This window comes from Glandiceps talaboti, chromosome 11 (assembly GCF_964340395.1).
Source record: "Glandiceps talaboti chromosome 11, keGlaTala1.1, whole genome shotgun sequence".
Lineage (NCBI taxonomy): Eukaryota > Metazoa > Hemichordata > Enteropneusta > Spengelidae > Glandiceps > Glandiceps talaboti.
In genome coordinates, this window is record NC_135559.1 from 9,758,895 (window position 1) to 9,776,214 (window position 17,320).

General features: G+C 36.8%; 1 protein-coding gene across 1 annotated transcript; it reads right to left on the minus strand.

Moving 5' to 3' along the window:
• Positions 1-222: 222 nt before the first annotated feature.
• On the minus strand, positions 223-8,023 carry LOC144441987 (beta-hexosaminidase subunit alpha-like). The gene is made up of 12 exons (XM_078131258.1): positions 7,609-8,023; positions 6,418-6,483; positions 5,452-5,507; positions 4,889-4,999; positions 4,363-4,464; positions 3,838-4,016; positions 3,207-3,341; positions 2,652-2,811; positions 1,748-1,943; positions 1,450-1,540; positions 1,069-1,173; positions 223-391 (listed from the first exon to the last, which is right to left on the minus strand). Exons 1-12 carry the CDS (start codon positions 8,021-8,023, stop codon positions 223-225), a joined length of 1,785 nt encoding a protein of 594 aa, XP_077987384.1.
• Between the last annotated feature and the right edge of the window lie 9,297 nt (positions 8,024-17,320).

Here is a 17,320-nt window from a genome sequence, read left to right on the forward strand (position 1 = left end):
GTAATACATTATCGAGTCCAAATACACGAATTTGACAATAAAGAACATCAGGCAATTATTATCGATTGAGAAATGCTATGTTGATTTTACTAATAAATATACAAATTGACATCAATCCAGATTATTTCATTTAATCCTCTTTCTATGGTGGTGGTGGTGGGGGGGGGGGGGTATTTGTTTGTACACAAAAACCTGACGGAGCAGGTGATACATATGGAAAGGTTATAAGTGTACAAACATTGACAGGCCGAGGACTAGGATAACGGTGATGACGTCAGAGCTTCTCACACAGGAAGTAGCGCCATCAACGGGCATTACCATTTTCCCGTCCATATCCACTTCGTACTTCCCACAATAACCAGGGGATATGGGCTGGGCTTGAATTCCACGTCTAACGAGAAATTGGAAATGGAAAACTACACTTTCTGAGACGAATAACAAGTAAGCAACACTGCATACTAGAGTATTCGCATCTTACAAGAGGAAAATCATCAAACATAATTCGGGATACTGAATAATACAATGTATATGTCATGAACACAATTATTTTATCTACCCAAAATAAAAGTTATTTTGTTGCACTACGCCTTTTCCCTTTTTTCATTTTGGTACAATTATACTCTTTTAATTTGGCGTATTTTCCACTATATTGGGATTACGGACTATAGCACTAGTTGACTGATAATGAGATGGTTTTGGAAACTATGTATAACACAACCACTTACAGTAAATTTGTAAATAAGGTAGACATTAGAATTTCTCACTGCAAGTCTAATTTAACTCTTTATAGTAACTTATGACTATCAAAAAACCGCAAAAGGTAAAAAACCGAGCTGGTTGCGAAGGTGGCGAGTTGGCTTCCGCCATTTATGGACGTTGAGGGCTAAGATTGGACATGCGGTTTATAGCAAATAGTTAAACCATGAATGAAGTAGTGCCATCCCACTCAGCGACCCATGGTCAAGGTGATATATAAAGACAGGGAAGTTGAGGACTCTAAGTAGACATTTGTTTGAGTTTTGTATGCCACATACGTTCGGGATGGAGATGGGTGATTTACTGACTTACCGAACCATCCGACACCGCTGTTGATCTAACCTTAATGCAGCATCGTCCAAGTCAGTCACATCTTTGGCGCTCCATAATCTCTCACCAACTGCTGAAGCACGAGGCCTGAAATAGAAGTTGAGACACAAATATCATAAATTACTTTTCTCAGACGAAAATACGTGGAGCTCTTTCATTTCAGATACGTATACGTCGTCATTCAAGAAAGTTACTTTTATGACAAAATTTCGTATATCAGCCTTATTACAATGTAGTTCCCAGAGGGATTTTATTCATATTCTTTGCATATAGTTGTCATCAAAACTGGTAAATTTTGTATGCTGGTTTTACAGTCACTCGTGTGTAAGTGGCATACTTTAAAACACAATTCGTAACATTTACCATAATCGAGAAACGACGTTCGATCCATCTACATATTCAGCCCAGATACAAGCCTCGCCACCGATAATTAAATTCTTCTGTTCTTCTGTGCCTAAACACATACATAAATCAGAAATGTGCATTAAACCTCGATTCGTTTACTACGCATGCTCGGCATTAAAGTAGGAGAAAATCCATACCTCCATACATGCACTATTACTATGAAATGACACTCGAGGGGGAAAGATATCAATAGTTGAACTCAGTATAATTTGCTCACAAGAGGGCGTTCTTTAAAAAAATGTTGACCTCAACCTACCAGTAAAATCAGTGGGTTCACACAAGTAGAATTTCTCCCAGTTTGGTCCATAGTCGATGTAGTTAAGATACCAGCAAGCTGATAAAATGGTTTGTAGTCCCAATTTGGTTACTTTCTCCAGACTTTCTTGAAAGGGAGGGAATATGGACCATAGCTCAGTATCCTTCCATACTTCAACCACTGTCTGATCGTTTACCTGTCAAGGGTATATCACGATAAGTGGGACACTGGTTGTAACTGTTCCACTAATCTCGAGATCCCGTGTGTGGTCTCCGGACCTGATCGACGTGCATATATACTATGAACCCCGACCATTATCTATATTGATGGACGCAATGTGGCTGGTCATGTCATCGAGGGGCCACAACATTACAACTACCAGATCGACATTCAAAGCTTATGTTTGCTGGCCCTTAACATATGTAAAGAACATTATAAGTCCACCTTAGTTGTTCAGAAACAATTACCAGTCGTTGTAGAAAGTTATTTCATCTGCTATATATCGTTCATTATTATGCTCAATGGCACGGTGGTCATCAAAAGTGGACAGTATAAGTTGACATAGGCAATGTCCAAGAGAGTTGTGTAAGATCGATAATAATCGGATAGAACACTGTCAAAAGGAATGTAGACTGACATATAGGCAAAGAAAGAAAGAAAGAAAGAAAGAAAGAAAGAAAGAAAGAAAGAAAGAAAGAAAGAAAGAAAGAAAGAAAGAAAGAAAGAAGAAATGGAGGAAGGAAAGAAAGACAGAAAGGAATGAAGGAAGGAAGGAAGAAAGAAAGAAAAATACATACATACAAAAACAATCAGACTGATGAATAAAGAAGCAATCAATGGAACATACATATTATGTCAGCCTGACGACAATAATGATGTATGTGGATATATTAACATAATTTACCGTCACGTTACTGTCGATAGGATCTTGCCAGATAATGTACTGCGCACCAAGATCTGTCACAATATCGAATAGTTTGTTGTTGTAATATTCCTCCAGTTTATGATAATCATCACCCCATCCTGTTGTATCCATGAATTCCTGAATGTCGGGATTACTCTGCCTAGTAAAAGAGAGTTGATGAAGTATGTAACTTAATTGTTCACTGTTTATTTAATTTGTTAAAACAACATTAGTTGTAACTGGAGTATTATAGATTCGATGAGACAACCAACAATATAATTTCACTAAAAATTATTTAAATTACGTATAATTAAAGGTTACATGTTAATTAAAGGTTGGTTATATCCATTAAGTATGACATAAGTTGAATCGTGGTTGTGTCAGGCCGCTGATTTTTTGTGGCGTAGACCCGAAAATCAATTTGAATTGTTTTATTGTACCGTACAGCTACATAAATATGTATACCCACAGGTGTTCGTAGTTGTGTGTTGGTGTGTGTCTCTCTCTGTGTGAGGGGGCATGATGTACGGTGTTTACATTTCTTCCTATACTTACCAGCAAGCATAGCTGACCTCGTCAGCGCCAAGGTGTACGTGAGTGTCTGGAAATACATCAACAATTTCTGAGAAAAATTGCTTCAGGAAATCGTAGGTGGAATTGAGGATAGGGTTAATTGGTCCATGAGGTGGAAATACATTGTATACAAACTGAAAACAAAGATGAGGAAATAGTGAGCCTAAATGTATACTTGAACATTACGATACCAGCCCAAATCATACAAAATCCGATTCATAACGAGTTGAAGCACAAAAATACAAATTCTTGTCCTGCAATTCAGTACAAACAAATCGTTAAACAAAATCAAGTCTTATTCACATTCCGAGATATGTTCCACCATGTTTTAATTTAAATCTAAATAACACCATTTGTTTTGTGCACATGGAATGTTATATCAATCAGAAACTGTTAATTTGCACAAAAATGAAGTAATCTCTGCCATGAGTTGAGGATTTTCAAGCTAAGATTTCTTCAAAGGGGATAACCTTTCAAATAACAAACAGGCTAGAACAGCACGAATCGAACCAATAACTAGGTGGAATTACACATGCGAAATACGTAATAGTTCCCAACTTCAACAAAAGCATCCGCCACTAACAAAATACTAAATCATGCGATACCCACCTGTCTCGGCTTCCCATTGGCCCAACATTCCGTTAGTAGGTTCGGTATTCCTTTTCCCCAAGAGTCCATATGTCTAGGTGTATCAAATTCTGGTATTACACGTATACCACGTAGTCTAGAATACTCAATCACTTCGGCAACATCTCGCTGAGTGTAAACTTTGTAGACAGGGTCGTAGGCTCCCTGGTGGACGAGTCATCCAAGAATAATGAAATTGTCAAAGTTTGGAAATGGTGTCATATGGTCAATCTTAACTTCACACATTTGAATAATCTCGTCTTTAAACTTGACATTAAATATTATGGGCTATAATCAATTGCAAATTGTTAATTAAAGCATAACAGTCACCCGAATCCCTCGTGCATATCTCGGGTTCCCGGACTACGAAAACCTAATAGTAACTAGATAGAGACGCTTGAAGTTTGTCAACGAACAACATGCACTTCAGCCAGACATACGTATTGGATAACTACCGAACTTTTTAATGAAGATAATCATAGACTGAATGTTATCAAAATGTTGATTATACCTTTTCACTCATCTCAGGAAAAGTTTTGCTTTGGTAGGGGAAAGCTTGGTCGTCCACAATATGCCAATGCAATACGTTGAATTTATTATAGGCCATGGCATCCTGTGTAATAGCAGAGGAAACAGATGATAATTGATTCACATTGTGTAACTTTGATTCTCTACTATGAAAGGCTGCACATCATATGCGAAGTCCAACATATGTAAACCCATCCCCACTCTCTCTCTTTCTCTCCCTCCCTCCCCTCCCTCCCCCTCTCTCTTTCTCTCTCCCTCCCTCCCTCCCCCTCTCTCCCTCCCTCACTCCATCCCTCTGTCTGTCTGTCTGTCTGTCTGTCTGTCTGTCTGTCCGTCCGTCCGTCCGTCCGTCCGTCCGTCTCTCTCTCTCTCTCTCTCTCTCTCTCTCTCTCTCTCTCTCTCTCTCTCTCTCTCTCTCTCTCTCTCTCTCTCTCTCTCTCTCTCTCTCTCTCTCTCTCTCTCTCTCTCTCTCTCTTTCATGACATGACTGAAGTTGTTCGTGTCCTTACCAAGTTCTTTCGCACAGTATCCATGGGCATGAAGTGTCTGGCAGTGTCCAACATTATACCACGGTATTTATAACGAGGAAAATCATCCACGGCACTGTCTTTGATGTAATACTACATGAAAGAATTTACTTAACAATATCACTTTAAAATATGAGTGATAAAATCATTGAATAGATAAACATACAAAATTGGAGAAAGGTGAACAAAGATAAAACAAACCAAAACAACATAACGTAAAAACAAACAAACAAACAAACACACAAACAAAAAACGAGATCTCGAACATGACTTATTTAAATGAGATGTATGGTATCAATCCGTCCAACAAAAAACGACAACGCATATACACAGAATTTATCATCGATCGATTCATACATTGTACGTCTTCGTTATGTAGCTTTGCCTTCACGCACGCACGCACGCACACACGCACACACACACACACACACACACACACACACCTCACCTAACCACTCGGTATACACACGTAAATGTATACACTCATTTCCAGATGAGCAATTATCTGATCATAGAAATATGTAAGTTTTGTCTTCGACGTTTACCTCGTGTCCTTTGTCATCGTCAAGCTGATATATCATCTGACTAAAAGTTTCAAGTCCTGTGCGAAAGAAAGTATATAAAATTGTGAACTAAAAACGGCAATAGTGATAAAAAACATCTAGCCAGTAACTATAGAGACGCTCAACAGTAAAACTCTTTCGAAACTGAAATCATCAAACAACATCATCATCAAACAACTTCATTGGACATGGGTCCAGGACGATTCAACAATGTTTAATACAAAGAGTTCCTATTGGAACTACACCCTCATTTACCGTCTACAAGGTGATCTTTCTCAGCGTTCGGAAGAACTTTGCTTTCTGGTTTGCAAGAATGTTGTCAAATAAAGCTGAAGAGAGACCATTGTTGAATAAAAATTCACACAATACCCACCTCGTAGCACTCCCCATACTGTGTGTGTGATAAGTGTGATAAGCAGTAATTTATGCAAAAAACACAAAAATACAACTTTGGATGATTATAACAAGACAATGAGAGACAAAATAAAAAATCCGGAGGAACGTTTTTTTGTTTATGTACATAGCTTTCATTTAAAGTCGAAAAGAGGACTATATTCAACTGTTTGTAAAAGTTAAATAGCTTTAAGTGAAAATCGTCAAAAAACACAGTTTTTGGGTATAAATCAATAATATGGTTAAAAATGTAAAAAATCACCACAGAAACCACAACTTCATACAAAGACTCAACATAATTAATGAAAAAAAGGGTGTATTTATCTTGTCTTTACTGTGAAATGTGATGGAGGAAAAATGGGCTGACGAACCTGCATCTCAACCTTAAAACAATGTTTAATACAAAGAGTTCCTATTGGAACTACACCCTCATTTACCGTCTACAAGGTGATCTTTCTCAGCGTTCGGAAGAACTTTGCTTTCTGGTTTGCAAGAATGTTGTCAAATAAAGCTGAAGAGAGACCATTGTTGAATAAAAATTCACACAATACCCACCTCGTAGTACTCCCCATACTTCTTCCGCTCTAAGACTCCCTACTCCATCTTCAATTGACAATGTATCTGTAAAGGGAGTTACAATTTAAATAATATTACTATTTCATTAAATATAAGAAATTGTTTAAATCCTTTCCCTATTTTCTCCTTGTTTTTTTAATGTTAATATGTTAAACAGTATTCCGACAACAACCAATTTGATCGTGTAATGTTATTTACTATATGCAACAACCTGTTTAATTGCTTAGTTATTCAAATTGTATTTTAATATAAAAAGCCGTAACATCTTGTGTTGATCCTCGTTGCCTTAGTCAACCGATTTCTTAGTTGCTGACCCATAGGCATGATCCCTGTCCTGAGAATTTACATTTGGATCCTTAGGTTGAAAGGCTAATAGATTAATGAGTGCAGGCTTCTCACCTGCCTTGAGGAATAGAAAGGTACACACCAGAACTTACATGGAATCTACCAGTTGACACGTTAGTTCAGCTGGTTAAAGCCCTATTGATATTCTGGGGACGTGGGTTCGAATCCTACACATGTTACTTTTCTCTCCTATATTGTATGAGGGCAAGATAGCTCGTTTTTAGAAATAGTTTATTCAATCGTGCTTCTAAATATCTTCTTAAAATCCTATTAACAACATGATATGCAGATGAAAACTCAACCAAATAATGTATAAATTAAATGAAATTGAGGTAAGAAAAGTAAAACCTGTAGGAGTCGATTCCCCGTCCCCCTGAATACTAGCCGGAGTACTCTAGCCAGTTGAGCTAGTTAACGTGTCAACTGGTAGATTCTGTGTACAGAGGACATACTTAGAAGTTTGAGTTCTCACCTTCTGATCTAAATTATCGACCGGAACATCTGAAACGTGCATATATGTTTACTTATCGATAAGCAAAACAAAGAAGTGTTGCCAAGCAACAGTATTGTTATACTAAATAAGACAAACATATTATGTAGACATATTAATTTACTATGTATGTATTCTATTAGTTTACCAAGACGTCGAGGGTTTACTTATCGTGTTGTCCATCGCCATTTTTCAATCGTGTATTTGCTGAAATACTATTATTCATCATAATAGTCATATTTCAAAACATCCCACCCTACAAAAGGTTGAAACAATATTTCATCAGCCACTCATCTTAATGTCGCTGTCATTATTTCACGAATAAACAAACTTACAGGACTCAATGGATTCGTGGCCCGGGTACTTCTCACATCCCTTGGTGCCTGTAACTTCCACTTCAAGCTGTCGTAGGAGGTTGTTTTCTATTCCAACTATCGACTCTTCTTCGTCAAAAATAATATCTCTGTATCGCTGGAAGGCCTTGTCTAAAAGATCACACGTTATGCCGACTGCGACGAATTCGAACCGGCTTTGACGTAGGACATAAACGAGATTGGTGTTGACGATTAGACTTTGTGGCAGAGGCCATGGTGTTCCTGGAGTTGATATCGTTATGTTGTAAGCAAGTCGTGGAGCTAGTGGGTAAATGACAGCAGAACAAATGAGGAAGTTGAAGGCAAGGGCAAGAGAAAACGTAGTCAACGGATATTTGGAGACAACCATAATGTCAGGCACTCTAGTCTTGTCCATAATGGCCGATCGTTCGATCGTCACCAAGTTACATGATTAATATTTATTGTAAATCATGATAAATCACTATTCATTTACCCTGTTCAAACACTTCATGCAGCACAACGTCTTCGAGCAAACGTTGTAGCAGGCCAAACGTTTGCCTACATTCATATTTCTATGAGATGTTTTCATTTAAATAAGAGAAGCGTGGACTGGTTGATTTATTTATTTAGTAGTCAATAAAGAGTGATCATTCAGTCAAACGAAGGGAATAGTCAGGAAAGGTAGAAACAACACAAAAAAAATCAGTTTTATTTCACACAAAAAAGTAAGCAAATTTATTTGTGAAAATTTACAACCATTGCTATATGTTTATTCGGTGTGATAACCACACAGAATAGACAATTAAAATATCATTGAAAATTGCAGCAAACTCGTAATATTAAGTAAAATGGCAGAACCCAACAAGCAATCTGATAAAATCTCATGTAGTGAACTTATTTAGCGCGATTTCTTTATCTGTCTCTCTTTCCTGCGTTCAACAGAATGCTACAATATATGGCAAGGTTTATTTGGTGAAGATGTTGTTTTGAATAACGTGTAAGACAGTGTGTTTGTTGTCTAGGATAACACAAACTATATACTAGAGATTACTTGCACTGGTGCGCGCACATATATTGACAATAATGCAATATCGCCCTCTTCTGATCAAAGTATATTGAAATGCAATGTTAATGACTTTTTGTTTTAAGTTCATTTCACTTCTTTTCACAAGTAATTGTTCATGTATGGAGGGTTCCGAACTTCCTTAATGCTTAGCATGCCAAGTGTAAGAGACGATGATGAACACTTCGTCGTTACTGCTACAATGAAAACTTTCTACAGGTACAGACGTACAGAAGAAGTTAGTCATCTGAGATGAGGCTTGCATTTGAGGTAAGGTATGTTGATGAGTCCTTTCATGAAAGTGGTAAGTATGATGATATTTCAATTACAAAATACACTACTAAAGCAGAAGAACAATGCACATGAATCATGTTGGATATGGGCTGAACTGTGGGGTGACGGGGACCTTCCTGATATTGCCTTCCATTGGTCGTGGAGCTTAAAGCTTGGAAAACGTTCTAAACAATTGGTTTTAGCGACAACTATCTCTTATCTTTCGCTTGATAATATGGTTACTGTATATTTTGAATCTTGATTTTAACCCCTGGATGAGAAATTTGAAAGGTGTTTTCATGGCAACGTCATTCCTCCATGTCAATACGCTACCAATAAAACCTATGAAACCCAGGCTCTATACCTGGGTTTAGTAGGATAATTTCGTACAATAATCCTCTGCAGCATATTACCACAGGGGGCAGCAAGTATGTGATCGATGATTTGGTTTTCTTTTTGTGTGGTGGGTTAAAATGTTTTTGTTTTGTTTCAGTTGTTTCCTCTTTTATTGCAAGTCTTTTCTCCTTACTGAATATTAACTGTTTACTGACTGAACAAAGGCACCCCCTTTCACCCAATGAAATCAAATTGTCTCAATGAACAATTATCTATTGTATAACTTTATAATTACCGTGGTATGTTATACTGGCGCTATGACTTTACCTTGCATCTAGAAGTTGCATTAATTGTATGTGATTGTCAAATCAAGACATGACTCTCCAGAACGCAAAGTTTATGAAAATACCTTTGTTGCTGGAGTAACATTCTCCTTTAACTTCTTGGGGATTATCACCCCAATAAACATTCAATCGCATTCTAAGTACAATGCAAAGTTTATGAAAATATCTCTGTTGCTTGAGTGATGTTCTCCTTTAACTCTTTGGGATTATCACCCCAAATAAACAGTCAATCGCATTCTAAATAGGCTGTAGATATAAGACGTATCTTTGTACAATCAATAAAGTAAACATGCTCTGTCAGAAGAGAAGACCAGCTGGGGACAGAGCGATTCCAATAGAAAATTTATTTTATTCCTATACAAATGAATAAATAAATAAGTAAATAAATAACTAAACCATCGACCACATGCTTGTTGCTCCCTGTGATACTACTAGCCTGCTTCATTCAAAGCCTAACTACAAAGCGATAAAATAACGACAGATTTTAGACTGCTAATTGTCATTCATCGCAGCAAGATTATCTGCATAGCACCTCACATGAATTGTACGTTAACAAAAGAGGTCTCGACCTGGGAAGAACTTAGACTGCAGGCTAAAAGAAGCAGAACCCGACCTCTGACTCCCCGAGAGCTATGGCAGCCTTTATCAATGCCCACATCGACAAGGAATGGTGAATCAACCACCCATACCTGAATATTAAATATTTGTACAAAGAAATGCCACTAGACAATGGCAAAGTAGTGACACTGTAGGAATGTACTATAGCTAGTCTAGCTGCTAGACCCTTGGGCAATTACTTTGAAAGCGAGCACATGTCATGAGGCCAGGCAATTGCAAAAGGTATTTCATAACACATCACATTCTCAGACACATACTCTTGCCATAGTCAAAGCAAATCACTCAAAAACTCCCATCATGATACACGACTATTACCCAGGGAAAAACAGAATGCCACTATGCAAATTGAGGTCACTATGGGTACCTCGTCCATACCTGAAGGCTGTATGAAAAAGATGTGTTAAAATATATATTAATGAGATAATAAACATACATACAAGACTTCAAAGGTTAAAACTGTGTTTGATATTTGAATTTGGGCTGAAATTCTTACACCATTCCCACTCTCACTATTAAGTGGTTGATGATCCCATGTAATAAGCATGCACCACTATTTACACATCAGATACATGCTATCTCAGGGCTGGGTTTAATATAAATAACTATGTTAATTGTTATACAGCTACCATGGTTCTGAGTACTTTTTTTCTGTGAAAAGGACCATGCATAAGATATACATAGACAATTCAGACCAATGAATAAGGACATGTAGCCACTACCTTGCAGAATTTGTTTAATACAAACTTGGTGGGCACTATTTGTGGGACTTTGTGTATGTGATTTTACTCGAGGATTGGACATAATGGAATAGATTCACATAGGAAAGTAGAAAAGTGTGGAGTTCTTCCTTTTAATGGGAAAAAGTTACTCATTTGCAGGGAAATCCAAATTCCCCCCCCCCCCCCATTTTCACACGTAGCATTTCTATTGATTATTGTGGGGTAAAAAGCTCACAATACTTAAATAAAATGTCTGTGTGTGAAAATTGGGGGGGGGGGAGATTTGAATTTCCCCACGAATGAGTAACTTTGGTGTCAGAAATAGACTTTATACACAGCAGGGAATGTTTAAAAATGACCAAATGATCGATCCAGTGGGGTGGGGGTCACTTTTCTAGGGCATCATTTACCAGTTCTACACATGCTATGCCAAACTGTCAATTAGAATTAACATTAATAAAAAAATTTGGGCCGTAATTCAAAAGAAACATTTCTCACAACACAGTAGGTAACACTCATATACTCAATTTTTGCATTTGGAAAATATTTATTATCATTTGAATCTTTTGTTAACACTAAGGTACAACTTGTTTTCACAGAAACACGTTTGCATAAGAGAACTTCTTATAGAGGTAAACCTTTTTTACAAGTGAAACATATTTTCAAAGCCTGAGAAGAATGTGCTATGCTCAATTAAATATGCCAATGTATGTAAATTCCATTGAAGGGTGTCTCTCCAGGGTGTCCCTGCAAATGATCCATTGATCCCTAACTAAAAAGGCTATCAGTCTTAAAATGCCACATTGAACCTCAGACTACCAAACCTGGTGGTGGTCGTCTGAGATTAAATACTTCACTACTTATCGGGGTGGGTTACATATTTGCAAGTTTACAATATGGACAATTACCTAGCAACAATAAATGAAAATTGTACACAGGATGAACACGAATGAAGCAGGAAAATACTGAACAAACTGCACCATTCATAAATACCTCAGACTCAACTAGAACTTGTTGGATTTATTTTGTAATTTTCAAGAATAATATTTTTTGGGGAACAAAAAAGAAACACACAAAACTTAAATAAATGCTTCAAACACTTATATACCGTAACATTATTCATCTTTCACTTTCAGATTTCTTCAAATCTAAATACTACAAAAATTCATAGCATTCACATATACAGCTGTACAAATGAGTTAATCAGGAAGTTGCAGTATACTTTTTTTTGTGGTTTACAATTACTTGTGATGAGAGACCAAGAAGTAACAAACGTGAATTGTTTTCTTTCCAACAAAAAAATGACAACTATAAAATACAGCACACTGTAGTTATACAAAATGGCTTCCTACACTTGTAACCTTTGACTCAAAATTGCATTCTGGGTAATATGGGGTTCCTTGACCTTTGACATGCCTTTCATTCTTAGGCAATTCCATATTGCTCCAAGATGGCTCAATAGTTCTATTGCTTTCAAAATGACTGTACACTGCTATGAAAATAATTTCTGTTTTTGACAAAAGTTTAAACATATAAATCTTTCTCTATGAACTAAAATATCAGTGTACACAATCTATAAAAGCCAGAGGTTTGTGGTAAACTAATGTAACATGTGGGCAAAATACTCAACTCTCTCTCTCTCTCTCGCTCTCGCCGTGCCTCCTTAAATTAAAGCAGAACAATATCAAAAACTTAAAATGAAAGTTTTACATTTTCACCAATTTTCAGCAGGTAGCTATAACCATGCATGTTGAGCCTTTCAAAATGTGACATTTGACCCTCCTGCTTAAGCCCAGCCAGGCTTTCTTTGATCAGCTATGATATTTGTACTTGTTTCAGATCTATCCACCCTGCCTGTTTTAGTTTGAGAAATTTTTTTGAGACACCTACTTCAAAGGTAGGACCTAGGTACAACTAACAAAATACAAATACTTGATCTTCACAAAAAATCTGTACAAGTAAATTTAAAGGAGAAAACCATTTTTCAAAAAAATCATTCTTAGGAGTATCAATATTTCCCTCATATTAATTTTTACTTCAATTGTTATTCTATACTTTGATTGTCAACATTCTTTTCATCACAAATTTTGAATTTTGTATCCAGCTCATATATAGCAAGAGAAGCTGGGAAAAAGTTAAAATTTCCTCAATAAAGTTAATTTTTGAGTGAAATAAATAAAATGAATGCTCTATGTTGCCAAGATCTTAGTATGTCAAGCTCACAAACATTACATATTTACCAGAGATTACTTACACTGGTGTACGTGCATACTAGTGGTATTTTCAGTGCAGTGCAATACTGAAAACATTATTGCATACCTGCAAGCAAATGAGGATGCGACCATTTGCTGCACATGAAATCGCTGTATGATTTTTATGGAAATTTGCCTTTTTAGATAAACATATGTATTAATAACAGAACCCCATGCCATGTGAGTTCCAGTGTGGGTACTCATGATCAGGAGTATTTGCACTCATGCTTGCAGTGTTTTTCTGCTGCACTGTCACTCGCTATACTTGCAAAAGTATGAGTGCAGAGAAGAGTGCAAGCACTCATGCAAATACCCCAAGTAAGCCACATTTACATTCGTGACACGTCATGGGAGTTCTGTCATAGTAAGCACTGGAGCCATATGTATACATTCCTCAATAAAGGTAACATGGTGGGTTCTGAGAGCCTAGGCCTCTTGTAATGCGTTAGGTTAAAATGGAAAATGCAGTTGAAAACACCTTTAGACACATGAAAATAGCTACTGGAGTCCATATTCTGCAGTTATATTTTACAGAAATGAAAAGATTCAGAAGGGGAGATACACCCATTTCCTTTGAGCATACTATTACTTCAGTCACAACTTCAGTCTTAAGCCATTTGGAGACAGAAATATTCCAATTAACATCTGTTGTATATATCAGGTAGCTTTATTTTATTCACCTTTATTTCCTTTGCTTATTGCATGTGTAGGCAGATGTGGTGTCTACTCAAAACAACCAAATCAAACACAATGGTAATATACGAAGGAACTAAAGGGAAATAAAAGATATATATTCCTACATAAGCTTTTAATCAGATTAAAGACAGACCACAGACATCAAATATTTGATGTACCAAACTTCTTACAACGGTACCAACATGTGATGATTTACGTTTTGTTGCTGATAATTTCGACTTCAAGTGAGAGTATATGTACCTTTCCATTTCAATGAAATAACAAGTCAATTATGTGTTTTCTATTTAGTACAATATGGTAAGGAGAGATTCATGAGTGAGGTCATCTTTGAGAGGTACCGCCATATAACAAGCAGTTCGACAAGTGCTTTTATGGTGGACACTGAGAAGATAACAACTCTGTCCTCCCAGGCATTTTACCAATGTTCTGCTGATAAAGTAGTGTGGAAAGGGTATATGTAATATTTTACAGTATTTCACCCTCTCTCTTACTTATGGTCTAATAGCTTAAAATGTTACTTATTGTGAAAATCAATTAAACCACAGAGATTAGAGAAGAGGAAGTCTCCTCTCTAACATGCATGGTTCAGTTTTGATAGCATTTTGTACCATTTAACCAAAAACAGTACAATTTTTCACAAAGATGCGTCTGAGTTAATTCAACATGACACTCATCCTTGTACAAATGCATTTCCTCTCAGATGAAAAGTGCGTGAAATCCACAGAGGTTTGATATTTGGAACAGCATCTACAGGCACATTAAGTTGCATTGCTTGAAATAAGCAGAAAACATGTACAATGATGGACTGGAACAGTTTGTTTTTCTAATTGCAAAGGAAGATATGGTTACTGCAAGTCATGTAAATTTGTTACAATCCACACAAAAACACACCAGTGTGGGAATGGGACTAGTTATCTGCAAAGACATACAATGTGATTATTGACGGTAACTTTAATATCAAAGCATAAACACCACAGGAGCCGGGATCCCATGACTCTGTTTACAAACAGAATGCTACATGGTATAAGAATCAAGTACAACTGTTAGTGTTACATTAAATATTCCTCAGATATAAATGAACTGATGGAAGCATCATCAGCAGAACCTACATTAGAGACATCTGTATTGTTGTTTTTACTTAATTTTTGTCCTTGAGAGAAGTCTTTCCTTTGCTCATTTCATACAAGCAAGCGCATCAGTGTCTTTTCGTGAGTTGTATGTATCTTTGCGACCATGTACAGTTACAGTTAAGTACACGTACTCAATAGCTTTAATTTGCATACATTTGAAACAATGAATTTCAATGAAACATTAATACACAATATTATAAAGCATGTCAGAGTGAAGAATAACCTTACGTAATGCACCTACTAAAATATAGTCATTTCACATAATGTAGTAACACAGAATGGACGAAGTATGCCAGTGTCTATTTTACTACTCTCGCAACTGAGGTCTTGGTTTACTGAGAGAGGCACAAAACTAAACCTATTATTGTGACATATTGATATAAGCTATAGACTGGACATTGGTTTAATTGCACTAGCAGTTGGGTTGCATTTTTGATGACTTCCATGATCATGCAGAGTACATTTTTCAGAGTAGTACACTATCTTGATCACAGGGCGATTAGATTTGCATAACAGAGGCATTGCTATCACCCGCTAGTAAAATTTACCAAGTCAAACGACAGTTTTAGTTATTTCTATCATACTATGTGTAAACCAAAACATCAATTACAAGAGTAGTAATACAACTGCAGAGAAAAATCTTGATGATTTACTTGAATCACCACTGTAACAGGGGGGTTTAGATACATAACTGTAACAGGAGGGTTCTCTGTACACAACTGTAATTGTAGATTAAAAATGCTTGACGAGAAATATCATTCATTATACAAATTTCCCACAAGGACTCTTGCGAAAATATGAAGATGTTGTATTGTTTGCTGTATAGAAATAGGTGTATGTATATCTAAAAGCATACCTCTAGAAAAACATGAACAATATTAACTGTTCAAACCAAAAAAAAAAAGTAATATTCCCTGATATTATCATGCAGCTGACTTGTTAAAAACTGTACAAGTTTCCACAGCCTTGTAATCTTAAATGTTTATATAGGGCAAAAATGAGGATGATTTTATCTCAGCTGTATTTCTTCTACACTGTAAGATATATCATGTCACACTGCCCTCACTGGCCTGCTGTGTGAGGGCGCCCTGTCATGTTATACCTTATTCTTTTGCTGGGGAATTCAGAACGAGTCATTGTCACCAATCCTGCATCACAAGATCTCTCTACAATAGATTTATAAAAATTGGAAACGCTTGCTTACAGTAGAATAGGTGTGTTGTACACAGCATAATGAGAAGTAAACAAAGTTATGCGCTTTGTACCTCTTGAAACAATTGCTTGGGCAAGGGTTGGTGGAATAACTTTTTCTGTGTTTACTTTATGCACAGTTAAGAACTGCAGCTAAGACAAAAGTAGCCAAGTATTTGCTCCCCTTTCAATGTTGCTTATCCTATAGAAACTTAAAGAATCCAATGAAACCTGTAACTTGTGTTGCAGCTGACTAAAACTGTAGTAATCCTCCAAGTTTCCATCATGGTTATTTTCTGCCATCTTTGTTGACACTGATGCCACAATGATGTAGAAGGTAGTAGAACTGTCATCAAAGCTTCGCTGAAAGTTACTGAAAGTGTAATGCTCCTATTTCACCCAGTTAAATATACATAAGTACAGCAACTTTGCAAACTCATGTCTTGCACTTGAGCACCATTTTCTCGTGTCATCAGCCCAGGTTGTGCTTGCTGTCTAGCTTGTTCTGATCAATTATGAATTTCTCAAAGTTGTACTTGTACAGCCTACAAGTACTACTGTTAATGCTTACACATGGACAAACACATTGCAAGGCTAATGACAGTACAATAGATGCACATTTATAGCCAAATTACAGAATTAGCGCCAGGTGCAATCTGATTAAAATCTGTATTTCCATAATTTTCTGTCGTTTGTTTTGTTTCTGGTGATTGCCACCTTCCCACATCTGACCCTGTGTAATAGAAAATCTCATTTAAATTTGAATCTCAAGGATCTTGAAAGCTTCTTCAACCAATCAGCACAGCACACTTTTTTCAAATGCGTTAGGAGAGATGGCACTACCGACAGGTTTGTCGTTAACACAGTTCTCTGTGTGTACATTTTTTTTTCAATTTCTCCAGTGTGCGCAGCTGCCAATGTAACGCTCATCCTGATTGGCTACTCAAAAGCGTGAGATTCAAACAAGATTTTCTATTACACACAGTCAGATGTGGGGTGGCGGTGATCAGCCGGAACAAAACAAACAACACGAAACGATGGAAATAGAGGTTAATACAGACATCTAGCTGCTTTCACTACAGCAGATTTT

What these genes read in the sequence shown, in the direction of transcription:
- LOC144441987 (XM_078131258.1), bottom strand. Translation starts at nt 8,023, where the DNA reads ATGGACAAGACTAGAGTGCCTGACATTATGGTTGTCTCCAAATATCCG. An exon ending in CCACGAATCCATTGAGTCCT is followed by an intron (nt 6,484 to 7,608) that starts GTAAGTTTGTTT and finishes CTCCCTTTACAG; the next exon opens with ATACATTGTCAATTGAAGAT. An exon ending in TGGGCCAATGGGAAGCCGAG is followed by an intron (nt 3,342 to 3,837) that starts ACAGGTGGGTAT and finishes ATACAATGTATT; the next exon opens with TCCACCTCATGGACCAATTA.